At 32.8% G+C, this 15,240-nt stretch overlaps 5 protein-coding genes across 14 annotated transcripts in view; 1 reads left to right on the forward strand and 4 right to left on the reverse strand.

Annotated features, from left to right (window-relative positions):
* LOC109602553 (xanthine dehydrogenase-like) overlaps positions 1 to 15,240 on the forward strand; it is an 85,322-nt gene that overhangs the window by 27,372 nt on the left and 42,710 nt on the right. The gene's annotated exons all lie outside the window — the stretch shown is intronic.
* On the reverse strand, positions 221 to 967 carry LOC109602531 (E3 ubiquitin-protein ligase SIAH2-like). The gene has a single exon (XM_020018929.2). The coding sequence runs from the start codon at positions 965 to 967 to the stop codon at positions 221 to 223; it is 747 nt and encodes a 248-aa protein (XP_019874488.2).
* On the reverse strand, positions 1,144 to 5,001 carry LOC109602542 (equilibrative nucleoside transporter 3). 7 transcript variants are annotated; one of them, XM_049968107.1, is made up of 15 exons: positions 4,855 to 5,001; positions 4,674 to 4,807; positions 4,376 to 4,625; positions 4,276 to 4,326; positions 3,789 to 4,226; positions 3,656 to 3,738; positions 3,404 to 3,603; positions 3,235 to 3,351; positions 2,787 to 2,920; positions 2,484 to 2,733; positions 2,381 to 2,431; positions 1,897 to 2,331; positions 1,766 to 1,848; positions 1,515 to 1,714; positions 1,144 to 1,457 (listed from the first exon to the last, which is right to left on the reverse strand). In XM_049968107.1, the coding sequence occupies exons 1-8, from the start codon at positions 4,883 to 4,885 to the stop codon at positions 3,240 to 3,242; spliced, it is 1,299 nt and encodes a 432-aa protein (XP_049824064.1). In that variant the 5' UTR covers positions 4,886 to 5,001; the 3' UTR covers positions 1,144 to 1,457; positions 1,515 to 1,714; positions 1,766 to 1,848; positions 1,897 to 2,331; positions 2,381 to 2,431; positions 2,484 to 2,733; positions 2,787 to 2,920; positions 3,235 to 3,239. The 7 variants fall into 7 exon arrangements, with proteins under 7 accessions (XP_049824064.1, XP_049824061.1, XP_049824062.1 ...); XM_049968104.1 differs by having other exon boundaries at positions 2,969 to 3,351; XM_049968105.1 differs by lacking the exon at positions 2,787 to 2,920 and having other exon boundaries at positions 2,381 to 2,426; positions 2,969 to 3,351.
* LOC109602547 (equilibrative nucleoside transporter 3) lies at positions 5,440 to 7,614 on the reverse strand. Its single transcript, XM_020018948.2, has 5 exons — positions 7,570 to 7,614; positions 6,764 to 6,942; positions 6,463 to 6,712; positions 5,644 to 6,409; positions 5,440 to 5,591 (listed from the first exon to the last, which is right to left on the reverse strand). Exons 1-5 carry the CDS (start codon positions 7,592 to 7,594, stop codon positions 5,480 to 5,482), a joined length of 1,332 nt encoding a protein of 443 aa, XP_019874507.2. The 5' UTR covers positions 7,595 to 7,614; the 3' UTR covers positions 5,440 to 5,479.
* On the reverse strand, positions 8,149 to 15,156 carry LOC109602534 (uncharacterized). Of its 2 annotated transcripts, none has more exons than XM_020018933.2 (6): positions 14,335 to 15,149; positions 14,083 to 14,278; positions 13,843 to 14,026; positions 13,688 to 13,786; positions 11,570 to 11,782; positions 8,149 to 8,610 (listed from the first exon to the last, which is right to left on the reverse strand). In XM_020018933.2, exons 1-6 carry the CDS (start codon positions 14,520 to 14,522, stop codon positions 8,417 to 8,419), a joined length of 1,074 nt encoding a protein of 357 aa, XP_019874492.1. In that variant the 5' UTR covers positions 14,523 to 15,149; the 3' UTR covers positions 8,149 to 8,416. The 2 variants fall into 2 exon arrangements, with proteins under 2 accessions (XP_019874492.1, XP_049824066.1); XM_049968109.1 differs by lacking the exon at positions 8,149 to 8,610 and adding an exon at positions 10,973 to 11,457 and having other exon boundaries at positions 14,335 to 15,156.

The raw sequence follows: 15,240 nt of genomic DNA on the forward strand, positions 1-15,240 counted from the left end.
ATGTTATGATAATGATTAAAATATGATGACTATGACTATTTTGTTGAATTCTTCATTTATTTTTAATATCATTAGTGTTATTACATTTGTTTTGTAGTAACATTTATATAATGGTACTAATTTTCGACTTTCATGTTGATACCACGAGGTGGAAATCGGAACAAAATACATTAACATAACTACATTTTTATTTATTTTTACTATTACAAGACTTTTACTATTACGATTTTCTGAAGATTTCAACCTTGTATTGAACGAGATCACTCTGCCTGAAGCTCTCCACCAACATCCCAGGTGCCCTCTGTATATTGTGTCTGTTATATTCCTCAGTCGCGTATTCCTTATGAGTTGTGCAAGTACCGTTAAAACGAGCTGTCCTGTTCCTACCAAGATCCACGAATGTCATCTCATAATCGTACTCTTGATCAGTATCGATGATCGAGTAAACCCCGAACCAAAAACTCTCTCCTTCCTTTATTACGCAAAGGATGAAAAGGTGACCGTCGAAATTCAGCGCCTGTCTCCAACAATCGGCTCCTTCATCAAAGCCCTCTAAATCACAAATATCAGGAGCATCATTGCTGCAATCATGCGCCTCCTTTAAATGGTCCTCCATCGATTTGTACACCCCCGACCATGTGCACCCATACTTAGCAAACGGACATGGTAAATACGAATAAATGCACTTGTCCTCATGTGTCATCATCTCCGTTCCCTTGGCGGTGAATGCACAACCGTATTCTGCGTTTCGACAGGGGAAGACAAGAATGTAATAGATCCTTTCCAGGTTCAAGTTCCTGAAATTGCTCTTCTTGCCTCTGCATTCAGGGCACTGATTCATACGCCGAAAGCAGGAGTTGCAGCAGCTGTGGCCGGTAAAGCACATCAGGATTGGCGGTTTCATGTAGTCATAGCATACGGTACATTTGAATTCGCTGATTAAATCGTACATTATTTTGGTAGACATTATGACAGTTGGTTGGTTGTTTTAAATGTTGCACTCCACAGAAGATTTGGTGAATTGTGCCTATTTGGTTTGATGCATGGGATATTTATTTATGTGCATTCACATCCAGGTATAATATAACATTTAACATGTGGTATGGATTTAAGGTGATTTAAGTTCTATTAAAATTATACCTGTGATTATCTCTTAAGTTTATTCTCAAGATTATGATAAAATTTTATAATAATAGAATTTTAGCTTGTTAAAACTAATTTTTCAGTTACTACTGGTTTGAAACAATTTTTGAATAAGGACGTCTAGGAGATTCAGTATTCTTTTATGAACAAGATGGTAGATGGCGTGACATTATGGGCATCAACGTTATGCAACTCCTCACATTTATAACATATACACCAAAAACCAAGCGACAATTGAAAATACTGCACTGACGATTCCATATCCTGTCGTTAAAACCGAATATCCTAATTGTACCTTTGATGCTGTCAAAGTGCTAAAATATGTTTACGTTACTATTAATTTTTTTTACTATCTAGTTACTATAACCTACTCCTGGACCATTATGTAGGCAAAATTAAAGAAATATCCGGCAGTAGTTGCATAAATTAACATTATAATTATGTACTGATAATCATGCTTGAATACAATAGGTAAATGTTTTCTTGGTTCCGTTCTGCATAACATTATTAACACGAAAACGACAAAGAATCTTATCACATTAATTATAACCACAACAATGTTATTGTATTTCTACAACAACGAAATTAATATAAATATATTCGAATAAAAATTTAAAACTACAATTTTTATATAGCTAAAAGACCTTCCTAGAAGGTCTCCAATGTCGAACATCAGGAAGGTACAAACCGGAACAAAGTACTCAGCTGAAAACGCAATTTAAATGCCAATTAACTAATTCCAAATACACATACTCGCCCATTCACTGTCACTCTCGTCTTCGGACACTACAAGCGCAGTTACGGCAGGATTAACCATGCCCGTAAGTGTGACCAAGACGAAAACAGTATTTGCCGCCCATGTCTCTTTCAATATCTCTTTCATTTCATTAAAATGAACAGGTCTTTTCGCCACTTTTTCGTCGGCAATATTTCCCACAAAATGCTTAAAGTACTCCAACTGCTGTCCCACGACGTAAAATAATATCGATACCGCCACAAAACTTGTCCCCGTCAAGAAATAAATTAATGCGCTTTCGTGCACAGTCGTCCCAATTGACAACGCTAACACTTCGAGCAGCGAGTTGCAGAGTCCAGCTACGGCGTTGCCTAAGAGGTAACTCTTCAAATATATGTTCGGGAATTTCGCAATGAATAGAAACAAAGTTATCCCCATCACCGAATTCGCAACTGAAATTGCAAGATGTAATATAATTATTTTCGCTTATAACATACGTACTTGTTATCAATACGATAGAGAACATGGTCAGAACGAAAAAGCCGACCTGCCCTTAACATCTACAATTAGATTTGCACATTTAGATCACCAAATTTGTACTCACATGAGTCCGTGTTCACTTCGATCAAAATGGTGAACATTATGAACATTACCAGAAGCGTTGCTAAACTGCCATACATTCTGATTTGAACTTTGACCATATTTCCGTATATAGTTGTGAGAGTAAGAAACAAAACGGATGGGATTGCAGAACATATTTGTGTTGAAGCCGCAAATTCACTTTGCAGAATGTTTTTCGGGTGTGTAGGTGTCCAGTCTTCATCTTCGGTGTCTCGAAATTTATACATCCAATACTATAATTACCACTGTATGAGTGAGAGTAATTTAAATAATTATACGAAAGTACATTAAAGGCACATGTAAAGTAATTATACGGCATGAAATGGAGCAAACCTAACATAAAGAAGAGGATGTGGACTAAGAAAAATGTATCATTAGGAGCAGTTCTGATCAATTCTTCTTTTTTTCGTGCCACCTCAACTGTAAATTATTGTTTCTAATTTAACTCAATTAAATTAATAAACTTACATTGAAGCTCAGATTCGTCGCGTTCCATCATTACAATTAAAAAACATAAACGTATTTATATTTTGACAGTTGTTGCAAAAATTACCGTAATTTATTAAATTATTGATAAAAATTCATAGCTTTTTGATATTGTGTCAAATTTTATTGATATTCGATAATTAAGACAGATGTCAAAGGAGAGATGTCGCCACTCTATATACAAGTATAATAGGCAATTCAGTCTACGTTACTCCGCGGAATTTAAATAAAACGCAAGAAAAACATACTTTAATTACAATAAATAAACTAAAAAATAACCAGCAACTGAGAACAATGCACTAATAACCCCATAACCTGTAGTCAAAACCGAATATCCAAACTGGACCCTTGAAGGAGGTAATTTGCTGAAAAAAATTAAGATAAAGACGATTGATAATAAATTTTCAAAAATCTTACTTTTGTATCATTATATAAGCAACGTTAAAAAAATATCCAGCGGAAATCGAATAAGTTAACATCAAAATCATATACTGATAATCGTGGGGGAATAAAATTGGAAGATGATTCCTCGGTTCAGTTCTGCACAACATTATCAGAGGAAAAATCGTAAACAATCTTATCACATTTATCACAGTCACAACAATGTCATTGTATTTCTAAAATCAATCAATTTATTAATAAATATTATATCAAAAATAGCATAGTTACTATTTTGATGTAACAAAGTGCCCGTCCAATAAGATCACCAATATCGAAAAGTAAGAACGTGCAAGTAGGAACAAAGTACTTGGCTGAAAAAACAAATTAACAACCACTTCAGCCATTTCAAAACATTACTCACTTGCCCAGTCACTTCCACTCTCATCTTCCGATACTACAAGTGCTGTTATGGTTGGATTGACCAAACCAGTCAGAGTAATCAAGAGGAAAACGGCGTTCGCCGCCCACGTTTCCTTGAACGTCCGCCACATCCCTCTAAAAGATTCGGACTGTCGATTCTCCACATTTTCGTCCCCAAAATTTCCCATGAAATGCTTGTAAAAGTTTAAATGTTGAACCGTGAGGTAAATGGCAGTTGACACGACCACAATAACGGTGCCTGTTATGAAATAAATTAACGCAGACGTTTTTATATCAGCCCCGAATGCCATTGAGGCAATTTGAAGCAAGGAGTTGCACACTCCCGATATCGAGTTCCCGGTTAAGTAAGTTTTTAAATATATATCCGGGAATTTTGCTATGAGAGCAAATAGAGTGATGCCCAGAACTGAGTTAGCAACTAAAATTAAAATTTTAATACATATAACAATTTTAATGATGAAATTAACCTGTTATGATTGCTATGGTTATCATGGTTAAAATGAAGAATCCAGTTTGCCCTAAAAATTAACAAATACCTAAGGTATAAAAAGGCTATTAGTTACTCACATGAATCTGTATTTATTTGAATGAAGGCCGTAAACATTGCAAAGGCTGCCAAAAGGATAAACAGAGTGCCATACATGCGAATTTTAACTTTAAACATGTTCCCATAAATAGTCGTAAGTCCAAGGAACAATACCGAAGGAATGGAAGAAGAGATTTGAGTGGAGGCTGCGAATTGACTTTGCAACGTGTTCCGTGGATCTGAGTTCGTCCAGTTAACTTTATCCGTGTCACGAAATTTGTACATCCAGTACTAAAAAAACTACTTGTGATACAAGTTTATTAAAAATAATGAAAATACCTCTAATGCACATGTGAAATATGTGTACGGCATGAAATGAAGCAAGCCCAACATGAAAAAGAGAATGTGGACTAAAAACCATCTGTCTGTTGGGGCTGTTTTCTCCAGTTTTGCTTTTTCCTTCGTCAAGTCATCTAGATAAATTAATGAATTAAAAATATAACATTTTGTGTAAAATTACCTTGTGAATCGGTGGCTAAATCTTTGTTCATTGTTAATGTTTAATGTCTGTCTGACTAAAAATTGCCGGCGTACTAACTTATCTGGATACTACACAAAGTACGATTAGATACAACAAATAAATAAAATATATACGTTAAGAGGTATCTCAAATATTTAAGTAATTTGTCTGGCACTTTAAATTAGTTAAGAATAAAAAGATAATTTAATTAAGAACAATTGAAAGCGATTATTATAAATATTTTAATAATTATCCAGTAGTTAATTAATTTTTATCACTTTGACAAACTAATTTTGCTTAATCACTGGATATGCTTTAGTATTTCACAGGCACTTAAAATTATAAATTTAAATATAGTAAGTATATCTCTGAGAAAAAATACAGATTTATCTCAATATTTACATTGTTATTATTGTTGATGAAAATTGAAGTAGTTAACATATTTGTATATTTATAAATAAAATCATCCATTAAAATTAATAAAAAGCAATTATAAGATCATAATTATTTATTATTATTTTTACGAAATAATCACATGAAACTAAATATTTCAAATAAATACATTTGAAGAAATAAATATAAACTTGTATATAGTACACACACACACAATTCAGTTGAGTTCATCTCACAGCATGTTAACAGAAATATAACTAAAACCAGAAGAAACAGCCCCCACAATTCCGATCACGGTCGAGAGCACGTTGTAACCATCGTTCACCTCTTTCTCGCTCACCAATCTGAAACAAAATGATTAAAACTTGAAACCTATTAAAATGTTTAGATATTCACCTTTTGATATTCAAATAAGCGATGTTGAAAAGATATCCTCCACTGATTCCATAAGTCAGTACCAAGATGCAATACTGGTAGTCGTGCGTCAGCAAAACTGGTAGTCGACTTCTGGGTTGTGCGTTTGATAGAAGGTACAAGGGTATGAGCACACCCAACCGTACCACACTTAGGGCGGCAACCAAGTAAACGTTCATGTTCCATTTCAGTTTAGAGGCGAGTGTCCTTCCGATAAAATCGGCGATATCCCTTAAAAGATAAGTGAAAGGAAGGTAATAGGTGTCAGCCCAAGGTGTGCCCTTGTCTTCGGAAACGATCAGAGTTGTCACGGCAGGACTGATGATTTGCAATCCGGAAATCATTACAATATTGATGAGGATACTACTCCATATTTTTTTCACGATGACTTTGCTCTCTTTCCAACTGAGTATTTTTCTTCTCGGTACCGTGTCCGATTTACCGATGTAGTGTTTGTATAACGCCGTATATTTCGCAACCAGAAAGAGGATCAGGCTCATGGCTATGACGAAGACTCCGCACATGAAGTAGATCAGTGCGCTGACGTGGATTGTGGTACCAATAGCCAAGGAGGCGAGTTGCAGGGCCGAGTTGAACGGTCCAGCTACACCTTCACCAGCCAAATACCACACCAAATATTTCCTGGGAAATTTCGAGAGCACCTCGAACAGACTCACTCCCAAAATCGAATTCGCTGCCGACTTAACGAAGATAAAAAACATCGTCAGACAAAAGAATCCCACTTGCCCTATAAAATGTTCAATCATTACAACTGCTAAATGTACGACACGGGGATCTTACAGGTGTCGGTGTTGACGTTGATGAAAATGGTGGACATGGAAAAGACCACCAACATGGAGAATATGGTCCAAACGATCCTCACTCTTGCGTTGATGTGTTGACCGTAAATCGTGGTGAGGGTGATGAAGATGACCAAAGGGGTCGAGCCGAAGATTGTTGAGAAGACACCGAATTCCTTCTGCATGTAAGTTCTGTGCTCGGCGTCGTCGATAGCACCTTCTGTCGTGTTGCGAAATTTGTACATCCAGTACTAGAGATAAATTAATGAAACAATTGTGGGTTTGTTGATTTGCTCATTTACCTTTGTAGCTACGTTGAAAAAGGATGTGGGTATGAAATGGAGGAGGCCCAAGAAAAAGAACAACAGATGCACTGTGAAAAATGCGTCTGGAGGTGCGTTGTCTTCTTTTTCTTCCACTTTGGCGACCTCAATATTTGCTTCTGCGTCATTTTGATCACAATTTTTTTCGTTTTCTGCTCCTAGTTTCAAATGCAAATTTTAATTAATCTTTAAGCCTTAAATCTGAGATAGATATTTAATATAATTATAATATAATCTTTTGCGTTGTAAATATTTGTCCAAATCAAACGTATTATACGTAAATATTAAAATAATATTAGCCGTTTAAAAATTATTTCTTTAAGTATTATTTCACAATTACTTATTGAAACCATTTTCTATACAAAAAAATTTTATCTAACCCATTGTAGCCTCTTTCTTTTCAATGTCAATTATTTGATATCATCTTAATTTACTTAATTTAATAATGCGTGGATTATTGTAAAATGTTCTCATGCGAATTATACACATTTAAATATTAATAATAAAATGATATATTATACCAGTAGTTTACATTTGTTTATTGTTTATTTTAAATTAAGTTTAAAGTACTTGTAAATACACAATTACAATGCAAAAAATAATCTAAATTAACTGCATGAATGTTTATATAAAAATCTCTCTCTCTCTATATATATATATTTAAATATCTAAAATTATTTTTTAAATTAAAGTTTTTACTATGAAAACTTGAAATATGTTAAATATTAATAAATAAAATTATGAATATTTTATGCTATAAAAATTTTAAAAAGTCTCAAACGTACCTTTTGAATTTGTTACTTCAGTCATGATCCTTGCGTAAAATTCACCTTAAAACTACACCTATCAAGCTTGTTCACTGATTTCATAAAAATGCCCCTTGATTAACATGCAATTATAAATTTATTGTCAAATGAGATTAAAATCTTTCGAAATATATAAGATAATCGTCCTTCGATTTAATTTCTGTACAGGGTCGTGCGCAGGATTCCTCATGGGGGAGGGGTTTATTATAATTTTTTGAACAGTAGTTCCAACATTCGTTTTAATAATAGAAAGATTTATATCATCCACACGATTATATTTTTGTATATTGTAAATCTCAGCTACATGTGCTTGATAAGAACAATTTAATTTATATTATTTTGTATAATCAATTTAGATTAGTTTCGTCATTCAGTTTCATACACACTCCTATGTAGAAAAATCACGATTAATCTTTATACTTAATGTGAGCTCAAAAAGTTTAAATCATTAATCCGTGAGATTAAAATATTAAAAGAGTAAAACCATGAAAAATACTGAGTATGATTACCTTAATTAAATTTAATAATTAGAAAATGGTAGAAAATAAAACAAATAAATATCTATAAATGCTTTTATTAATCCTTAACATTATTAAGTCCTCGAGACGTAAGATCATATCGCGTCTAATAAAAAAAATCGGGTTAGACCATATAAAAAAGTACACACGTCCAACAATTTTCCACCGTCAAAACTCCTAACAATTACAATAATTAGTACTTGATCACAATCGAGTTACAATAAATTAACGCCTATCCTAAATTCAAATCAATATCACAATTGAAAAAATAAAACCTACTGACTCTATAATACGACAATCGCAAACCATTAGGACTTGTCTTCGAAGTCGCCCTCGATTATTTCGAAGTCGCTCTCCGAACTGGAGCTGGCGGTCCTCCGAACGGGTTGTTGGGGCAGCGCCCTCGTCATCACGGAGCTCACCAGGTTCGAACCGAGCTGCAACAGACCTGAGAAACCTTCGCCGCGTGCGGCGTCCAACACCTCTTGAGAAAATTGCGCACCTAGAAATAAAAACCACTGGTTTACAGTGAGACATTGATTGTGTAACGTGTTTGTGGTTCTAGAAGGCTACAATGATAATACGGTTGTGAGTTTTTAATGTGTTTATTTAAATTCAAATGGTTTGGACTATTTACTTGTTGACTACTTAAGTAGGAACATTTGATTCAGTTAATCAGTGTCCAGTAATTTTCTTAATGCTACCATCACATCAATTTGTACAATAAAATTACATATGTATCACTTTTAGACTAAAATTACCAGAATATACTTTGCATATTTTGATAAAAACACTGCGAATAATTTTAATGCTATTAAAATTCGACTCTAAAATTACAATAAAATATATTTTTACAATTATTTATGGACTTTGCAAGTTAATTAAAAAATTAGTCGATTTTGTACATTTATTATAAATATAAAATAATAAAATAAATGTAATGTAGAATATATATGGAAGATCTGAATTTCTCACACAATTAATATTAACTGGATATAATAAAAATATTAATACACTGCAGTTGATTAGTATTTAATAATTGCACTGAATCACTTTAAAATATTGATTAAAATTATAATATGCGAAATATTAAGTTGTTTAAGTGAAGTTTCTTCTTCATTTTTCTGAGTACATACTAGATGATTTTAAAATATTGATTAGAACGTAAGTTCAATCACCCACTTGTTTAAAAATTTAAAATAATCTTTCTACTTAACCTTTAATACTGAAATTCATTTTAAAATATTTGTTAGTATATTAATTTAAATAAAATTTCATATATTTGTATGAAAATTTTTAAAATAAAGCTTCACTTTTCTAAGTATATACTAGAATAGATTTTAAAATACTAATTAGAATATTAAATTTAAATAAACTTTCTAGTTGATTCTTAAGACACACACAAATCACTTTAAAATATTTATTACAATATGAATTCATATAAAAAATTAAAATTTCATTTGTGTATAACATAAAAATTTAAAATAAAGCCTCTACTTCACTTTTCTGACTATATTAGTATAGTTATTTTAAAACACTGATTAAAATGTTAGTTAAAGCATTTACTCGTTTAAAAATTTTAAAATAATCTTTCTAGTTGAACTCTTAATATTGAAATTCATTTTAAAATATTTATTAGAATATTAATTCAAATAAAATATCAACATTTCACTTAATTGTATGAAAATTTAAAATAAAGATTCTACTTGACTTTTGTCAGTATCATTTATTGGTTTAAATTTTTGAAATAAAATTTATGCTTTACTCTTTTGAGATTACTTTAAAATATTGCTCACTTAGAAGTTTCGTTAAAACATTAGCTCAATAAAAATTTTAAATTATATTTAAGTACTAAATACTATTCTAAGATGTACTAAATCGCTAAAAAATAAAATATAAAAGTTTCATTTATTTATTTCAAAATTAAAGTTAATAAATAAAGAAGTCGCTTTAATCACTAAGCAGTTTATTAGAAAATTGACAATGTTACTGCTTTCTTAAGGCTGAATTTTAAACAATGCATTAAAAACAATCAGCTTTAAGAATATTGTAAACTTAATAATTGTCTAACAATTTGCTTAGAAAATAGCTAAATAGATAGTTAAAAATATTGAAAACGCGAGCTGCATTTTAATTGGAAATTGAAATAAGGTAACATCAATATTAGAATATTGAAAATTCTTGAAAATTATTTGTATATTATAATTAGAGTAGATTTCTGAAGATTCAAATTTTCTATCTGTAAATATGTGTAAAACACAATACATATTTAAAAAAAACATTCGAAGATATAAGTGTAAAATTAAAATAGTATAATATAATGTTTAAAAGATAAAATCCATATCGGAATATTGAAAATTCTTGAAAATTATTTGTATATTATAATTATTGATTTAAAATAGAAAATTCAAATTTGATATATATTTGATAAATATGTGTAAAACATAATACATATTTAAAAAAACATTAGAAGATATAAAAGAGTAAAATTAAAATAGTATATAATAAAATGTTTAAAAAATAAAATCAATATCAGAATATTGAAAGTTCTTGAAAATTATTTGTATATTATAATTATTGTAGATGTCAAATAGAAAATTCAAATTTTCTGTCATGTTTTATTAAATATGCGTAAAACATAATACATATTTAAAAAAACTTTAGAAGATATAAAAGAATAAAATAAAAATAGTATATAATATAATATTTAAAAGATAAAATCAATATCAGAATACTGAAAATTCTTGAAAATTATTTATATCTTATAATTATTTTGATAGAAGATTCAAATTTTCATGTTATGTTTTGTTAAATATGTGCAAAACATTTAAAAAAACATTAGAAGATACAAAGGAATAAAATAAAATAGTATATAATGTTTAAAAGATACTTATATAAAATAAGAAAAGAAAATAAAATGAAAATTTCGTATAGTTAATACACAATGGTAAAAAATACTGAAACCACAATATGTCATTGTGGATATCATATCACAACCTTATTAACATAATACCTGTTGTGTAATCAGTCTTATAATTCGAAAAGCGTAATTTTAAAGGACAATATAGGAGATCAAATAAAATCCTTGGTGTCCTTAGAACCTAAATCTACCCTAATATCACAAATACATATCACGGATCGTAAAACATGGGGAGAACAATCGGTTGGTACGCATCTTGCTTGTCGACTATTTCGTAATCATCAGTCTTGAGTTCCTGCTCCGGCTTTTCGTGATTCATCGGCGGAATTGCGTCGAGTTCCCTGCTCAAAATTTCGCACATCACCTCAGACGAGTAGAGCGATCGTACGGTGCATCCTTCGACTTCGTGGATAATGTTGTAGGTGTCACCTAAAAACCACGTTCGATGAAGAAGACGCCGGACACGACGACAGACCTACGCAACACCCTAAACGACTGGAGAAGAGACGCATGGCGATTACCGCGTACGCATTCGTTTTACCTTTCTGTTTGTAGAGATCGTCCTCGGACGAGCTGCTGCCGTTGAAGTGTTTCGAGTGAAAGTAAATCTCTTTGTTGGAATCGGACTCCGATTCGGAGTCGCTGGACAGTCCTTTGGTCGGTGTAAAGGATGGGGTGCGGGACGCGTCGTCGTTAACGTCCAAGTGCGAGGGCATCGCCGAGATTCCCGTCGTCAGCGAATTCGTCAGTGAATCTGTAACATCAATATTGCTGGTGATGACAATGACAATTTTTATTACACAACAAATTTTATTTGTTGCTTGGTGTGTAACTGTCTAAAATGTACGACTCGTACAACAGTAGAAACTGTGTGAAACAGTAAACATTGATAAAAATAAACAAAAGTTAGGTGTGTTAAATATTATCGTAGAAAATAAACGTATGCAAATGTCACACACGTTAACGATAATGATGGCAATTAATTCACAAATAAAAAACCTTCAAACATGATACACAGTGATACAAGACGTTCATATCTCGTATCGTTAAATCGCATTAATATTGGTGCGTCACGTTTTCACACAATACTGATGATAATATGGCTATGATTGTCTTATTTGAAATTAGTAAGTTTTCATATAATATTATGATATAACGTACATATAATTAAAAAATTATATCATCATATTATGGTGAATCATTATTGAGCAACTACCACCAATATTATATATACAGTTTTGGCTTATGTAGAAGATAGAAAATAAAAGAAGCGTTGCTTACTTGTTGAATTGCTTGAAAGATATAAGGGCGAAGAGAATTATAAGGACAATATTTCATTATAATAATAAAAGGGACAAAAAGAATACCAGTCATAAAACAATTCTTAGCTACAGCTTAAAATCTATTTAAATAATATTAATAAGAAGGTACAACAGTAGAGTTGGGAATCACAACACCATAATCACAATGAGGCATTTTTAAGTCAACTCAGGTCACTTTTACGGGTTAAACCGAAGACAATTTGCAGGCAAATTTCACCAGGACCTTGCTAAGGGACAAACAAAAGGTTTAAACAACGATTAACGTAGTTTTCCCGAAACTACCTGCAATTCGAGCCGGACAGTCGCGGCAATTTTAGAATCCCGAAACCGTCTAAAAATAAATCGGTGCCTCGTTCCAGGATGCACTTCTTGAAACCGTTTCGAAACACAGATCGAATTAAATCGCATAATTTTTATTAGAACGGCGTTAATTTCGTAACTGCGTTGTTGCAACTCGAATTGCGTCATTGAAATTGTTTAGCGTGCGTAATTATCAGTAAATTGGTTCTTTGCCTTGGGTATTCAGGTAGAAACGATTGTCCAACCATCTGGTACAGATAAAGATACTTGTAAACGTAAGGTTTAAATTATTTTGACCGTCCACCACCCATGTGTTTAACAGATGTGTTTTACCATGTACAAAACTAGTTGGCGTCCGAAACTGAGTCGCATATTCTTTCAACAAATCACCTCATCGATTAAATATGCGACACATTGTCCTCAATCGAAATGTGAAAATATTTTCTTCCTTCGGAAGTGACCCATTTCCAACAACCTTGACGGCAATTATTCCTATTGTTTGTAGATTATATTATTGTTAGGATTTTCGAGGAAAAACGAATTTTACTTTCGCCACAATGAGGAACACGCAAATGCGCAACGACGACTACGTAACTGATAACGACAAAAACAGGAGATACAATGTTTATGATGTTGCACGCAGATAAAATGTCAATGTCGACTATTCTAGTGTTTTAATTTATGTAGGCTGCTTTAAATTATTTATTTACATACATTTTAGATAACGTTTTATAGAACTTCAATAAAAACATTTTGAACAATTTCTATTTTCTTTTCTGTTGACTTGTTCAGTTTCAAATTATTTTACTCTCTTCTTATTTCTTCTGTGATTTTTATATTGACAAATTTTGGTCAGCTCTTAATTTTAATACATGCATGTTTCTCTAATATTGTCTACTCATCTGAAACAACCACCTAATTAAATAAGGAATTAAAATCAACAAGATTATGGCCTTAACCTTGACTAGTTTTTTGAACTTATACAATCAGTTCATTGCCATTAAAAAACATTATCCATAACAACATTGCAAGATTACCTTGAGTGCCATCAGTAAGAAGACTGTCTCTGTCTGGATCCCGGTTATCACCTCTTTCTTCTGAGATAAATGGTATGAGCTCTTCTTCAGCCAAAACAGCTGTAACAACAACAAATTACTGATGTTATTGAGGCAGATTTTACGGTAACATTTACCTGCTTGTGACTGAAATCTGCCCAAATTATCTTTGAGGGCAGTTTTGACATCTTCTGGCAAGTGTTTCCAAATTAAAGGTCCCAAAAAGGTACATAGAAACACAATGTAGAGGAAGAGGGCTTGAGTCAGTCTGTAAGCTGCTGAATTGACAAGGAACAGGGCAAACACTGTCATGATACAGAACTGTAATTAATAAAACTGTTAGTTAAGTTCTTATTGGTGTTTAAGAAGAAATTTACCGAAAGAGGTCTGTCTTTTCTGTGTTCCAGAATGCCGCGCATCAATTCGGTGATATCAAAATTGTAACAGTCCTCTGAGTAAGGTCTGAGTATTTGATTGGAGTACTTGTACTCCATCACACTGTCGATTACAAAATACACTAGTAGGGCCAGAAAAATAACACCCAGGAATTTCAGTTCCAGATATAATATATACCTGCAACAAAGTGTTGTTAGCGGTGATTGTTGAGGGGATCACCCAAGTGGACTCACCAGAAAACAAAATGAAAACCAACAAAAAACTGAAGTGTCACCGCGACGTCCTTCCATGCCAAAAGGTCGGTGACAACTTCCGCGTAATACTCGAATCTGCTGATCTCACGCTGTTCCGGCGGCGATTCCGGTTTTCGTTTGAAAATGAGCCGTGACAATGTCTGCACTGTACCGTATAGGTAATTCATGTTTGCACTGCGTTTCCACCTGCACCGATTCCCGTTCCTTTTGTTCGCGCACCGGACCGGGTCGAGGGAAACTGCGACGTTGGACCGCGGGTAAACAAACAACGACAAAATGTTTTGTCGACACGATCGATGTTTATTACGCACCTTTTCAGCACCCAGTGACGTTACGAACGTGATTTAATTTTGTTTACGGCATGGTTTAAATTCGGAGTCGGCAAAGCTCGAGCGGCGACCATTCCCCACTTTCGCTCCCACTCTGTTTATTGTTTTCTTTGTATGATTTGCGAGTGTTATGATTTGCCTGTTTACACCGCACGAATTTGGACCGTTTACCAATTTTTTGACATTGATTACAGTACGAAACAAAGGGGGATTGACCTTGGCCAATAGGGTTTGAGTTTGAACATAAAAATCGATATTCGTCCCCCACGAATGTTGAAACATTTACCAAGCACGTGTCGCAGGATGCACGTGCTTACTTACATAATGAGTGGAGAGTCCCAAGAATTTCAAATCGGCCTTCAACTGTTAGATCATAGTTATTCGATTCATGAATTTGTTTTTTATTTTTATTTCGTTGATCATTTATATATACTGATTTTTTAGATAAAATCGAGAATTACGTATTATAGTTATGAAATAAATATTGGTACAACAGATTCAATAATTACATTTTTAACCAATATATAGAGTATTTGTTTCTACCTTCCTATCAATA

The sequence above is a fragment of the Aethina tumida genome, chromosome 5, assembly GCF_024364675.1.
Source record: "Aethina tumida isolate Nest 87 chromosome 5, icAetTumi1.1, whole genome shotgun sequence".
Taxonomy (NCBI): Eukaryota; Metazoa; Arthropoda; class Insecta; order Coleoptera; family Nitidulidae; genus Aethina; species Aethina tumida.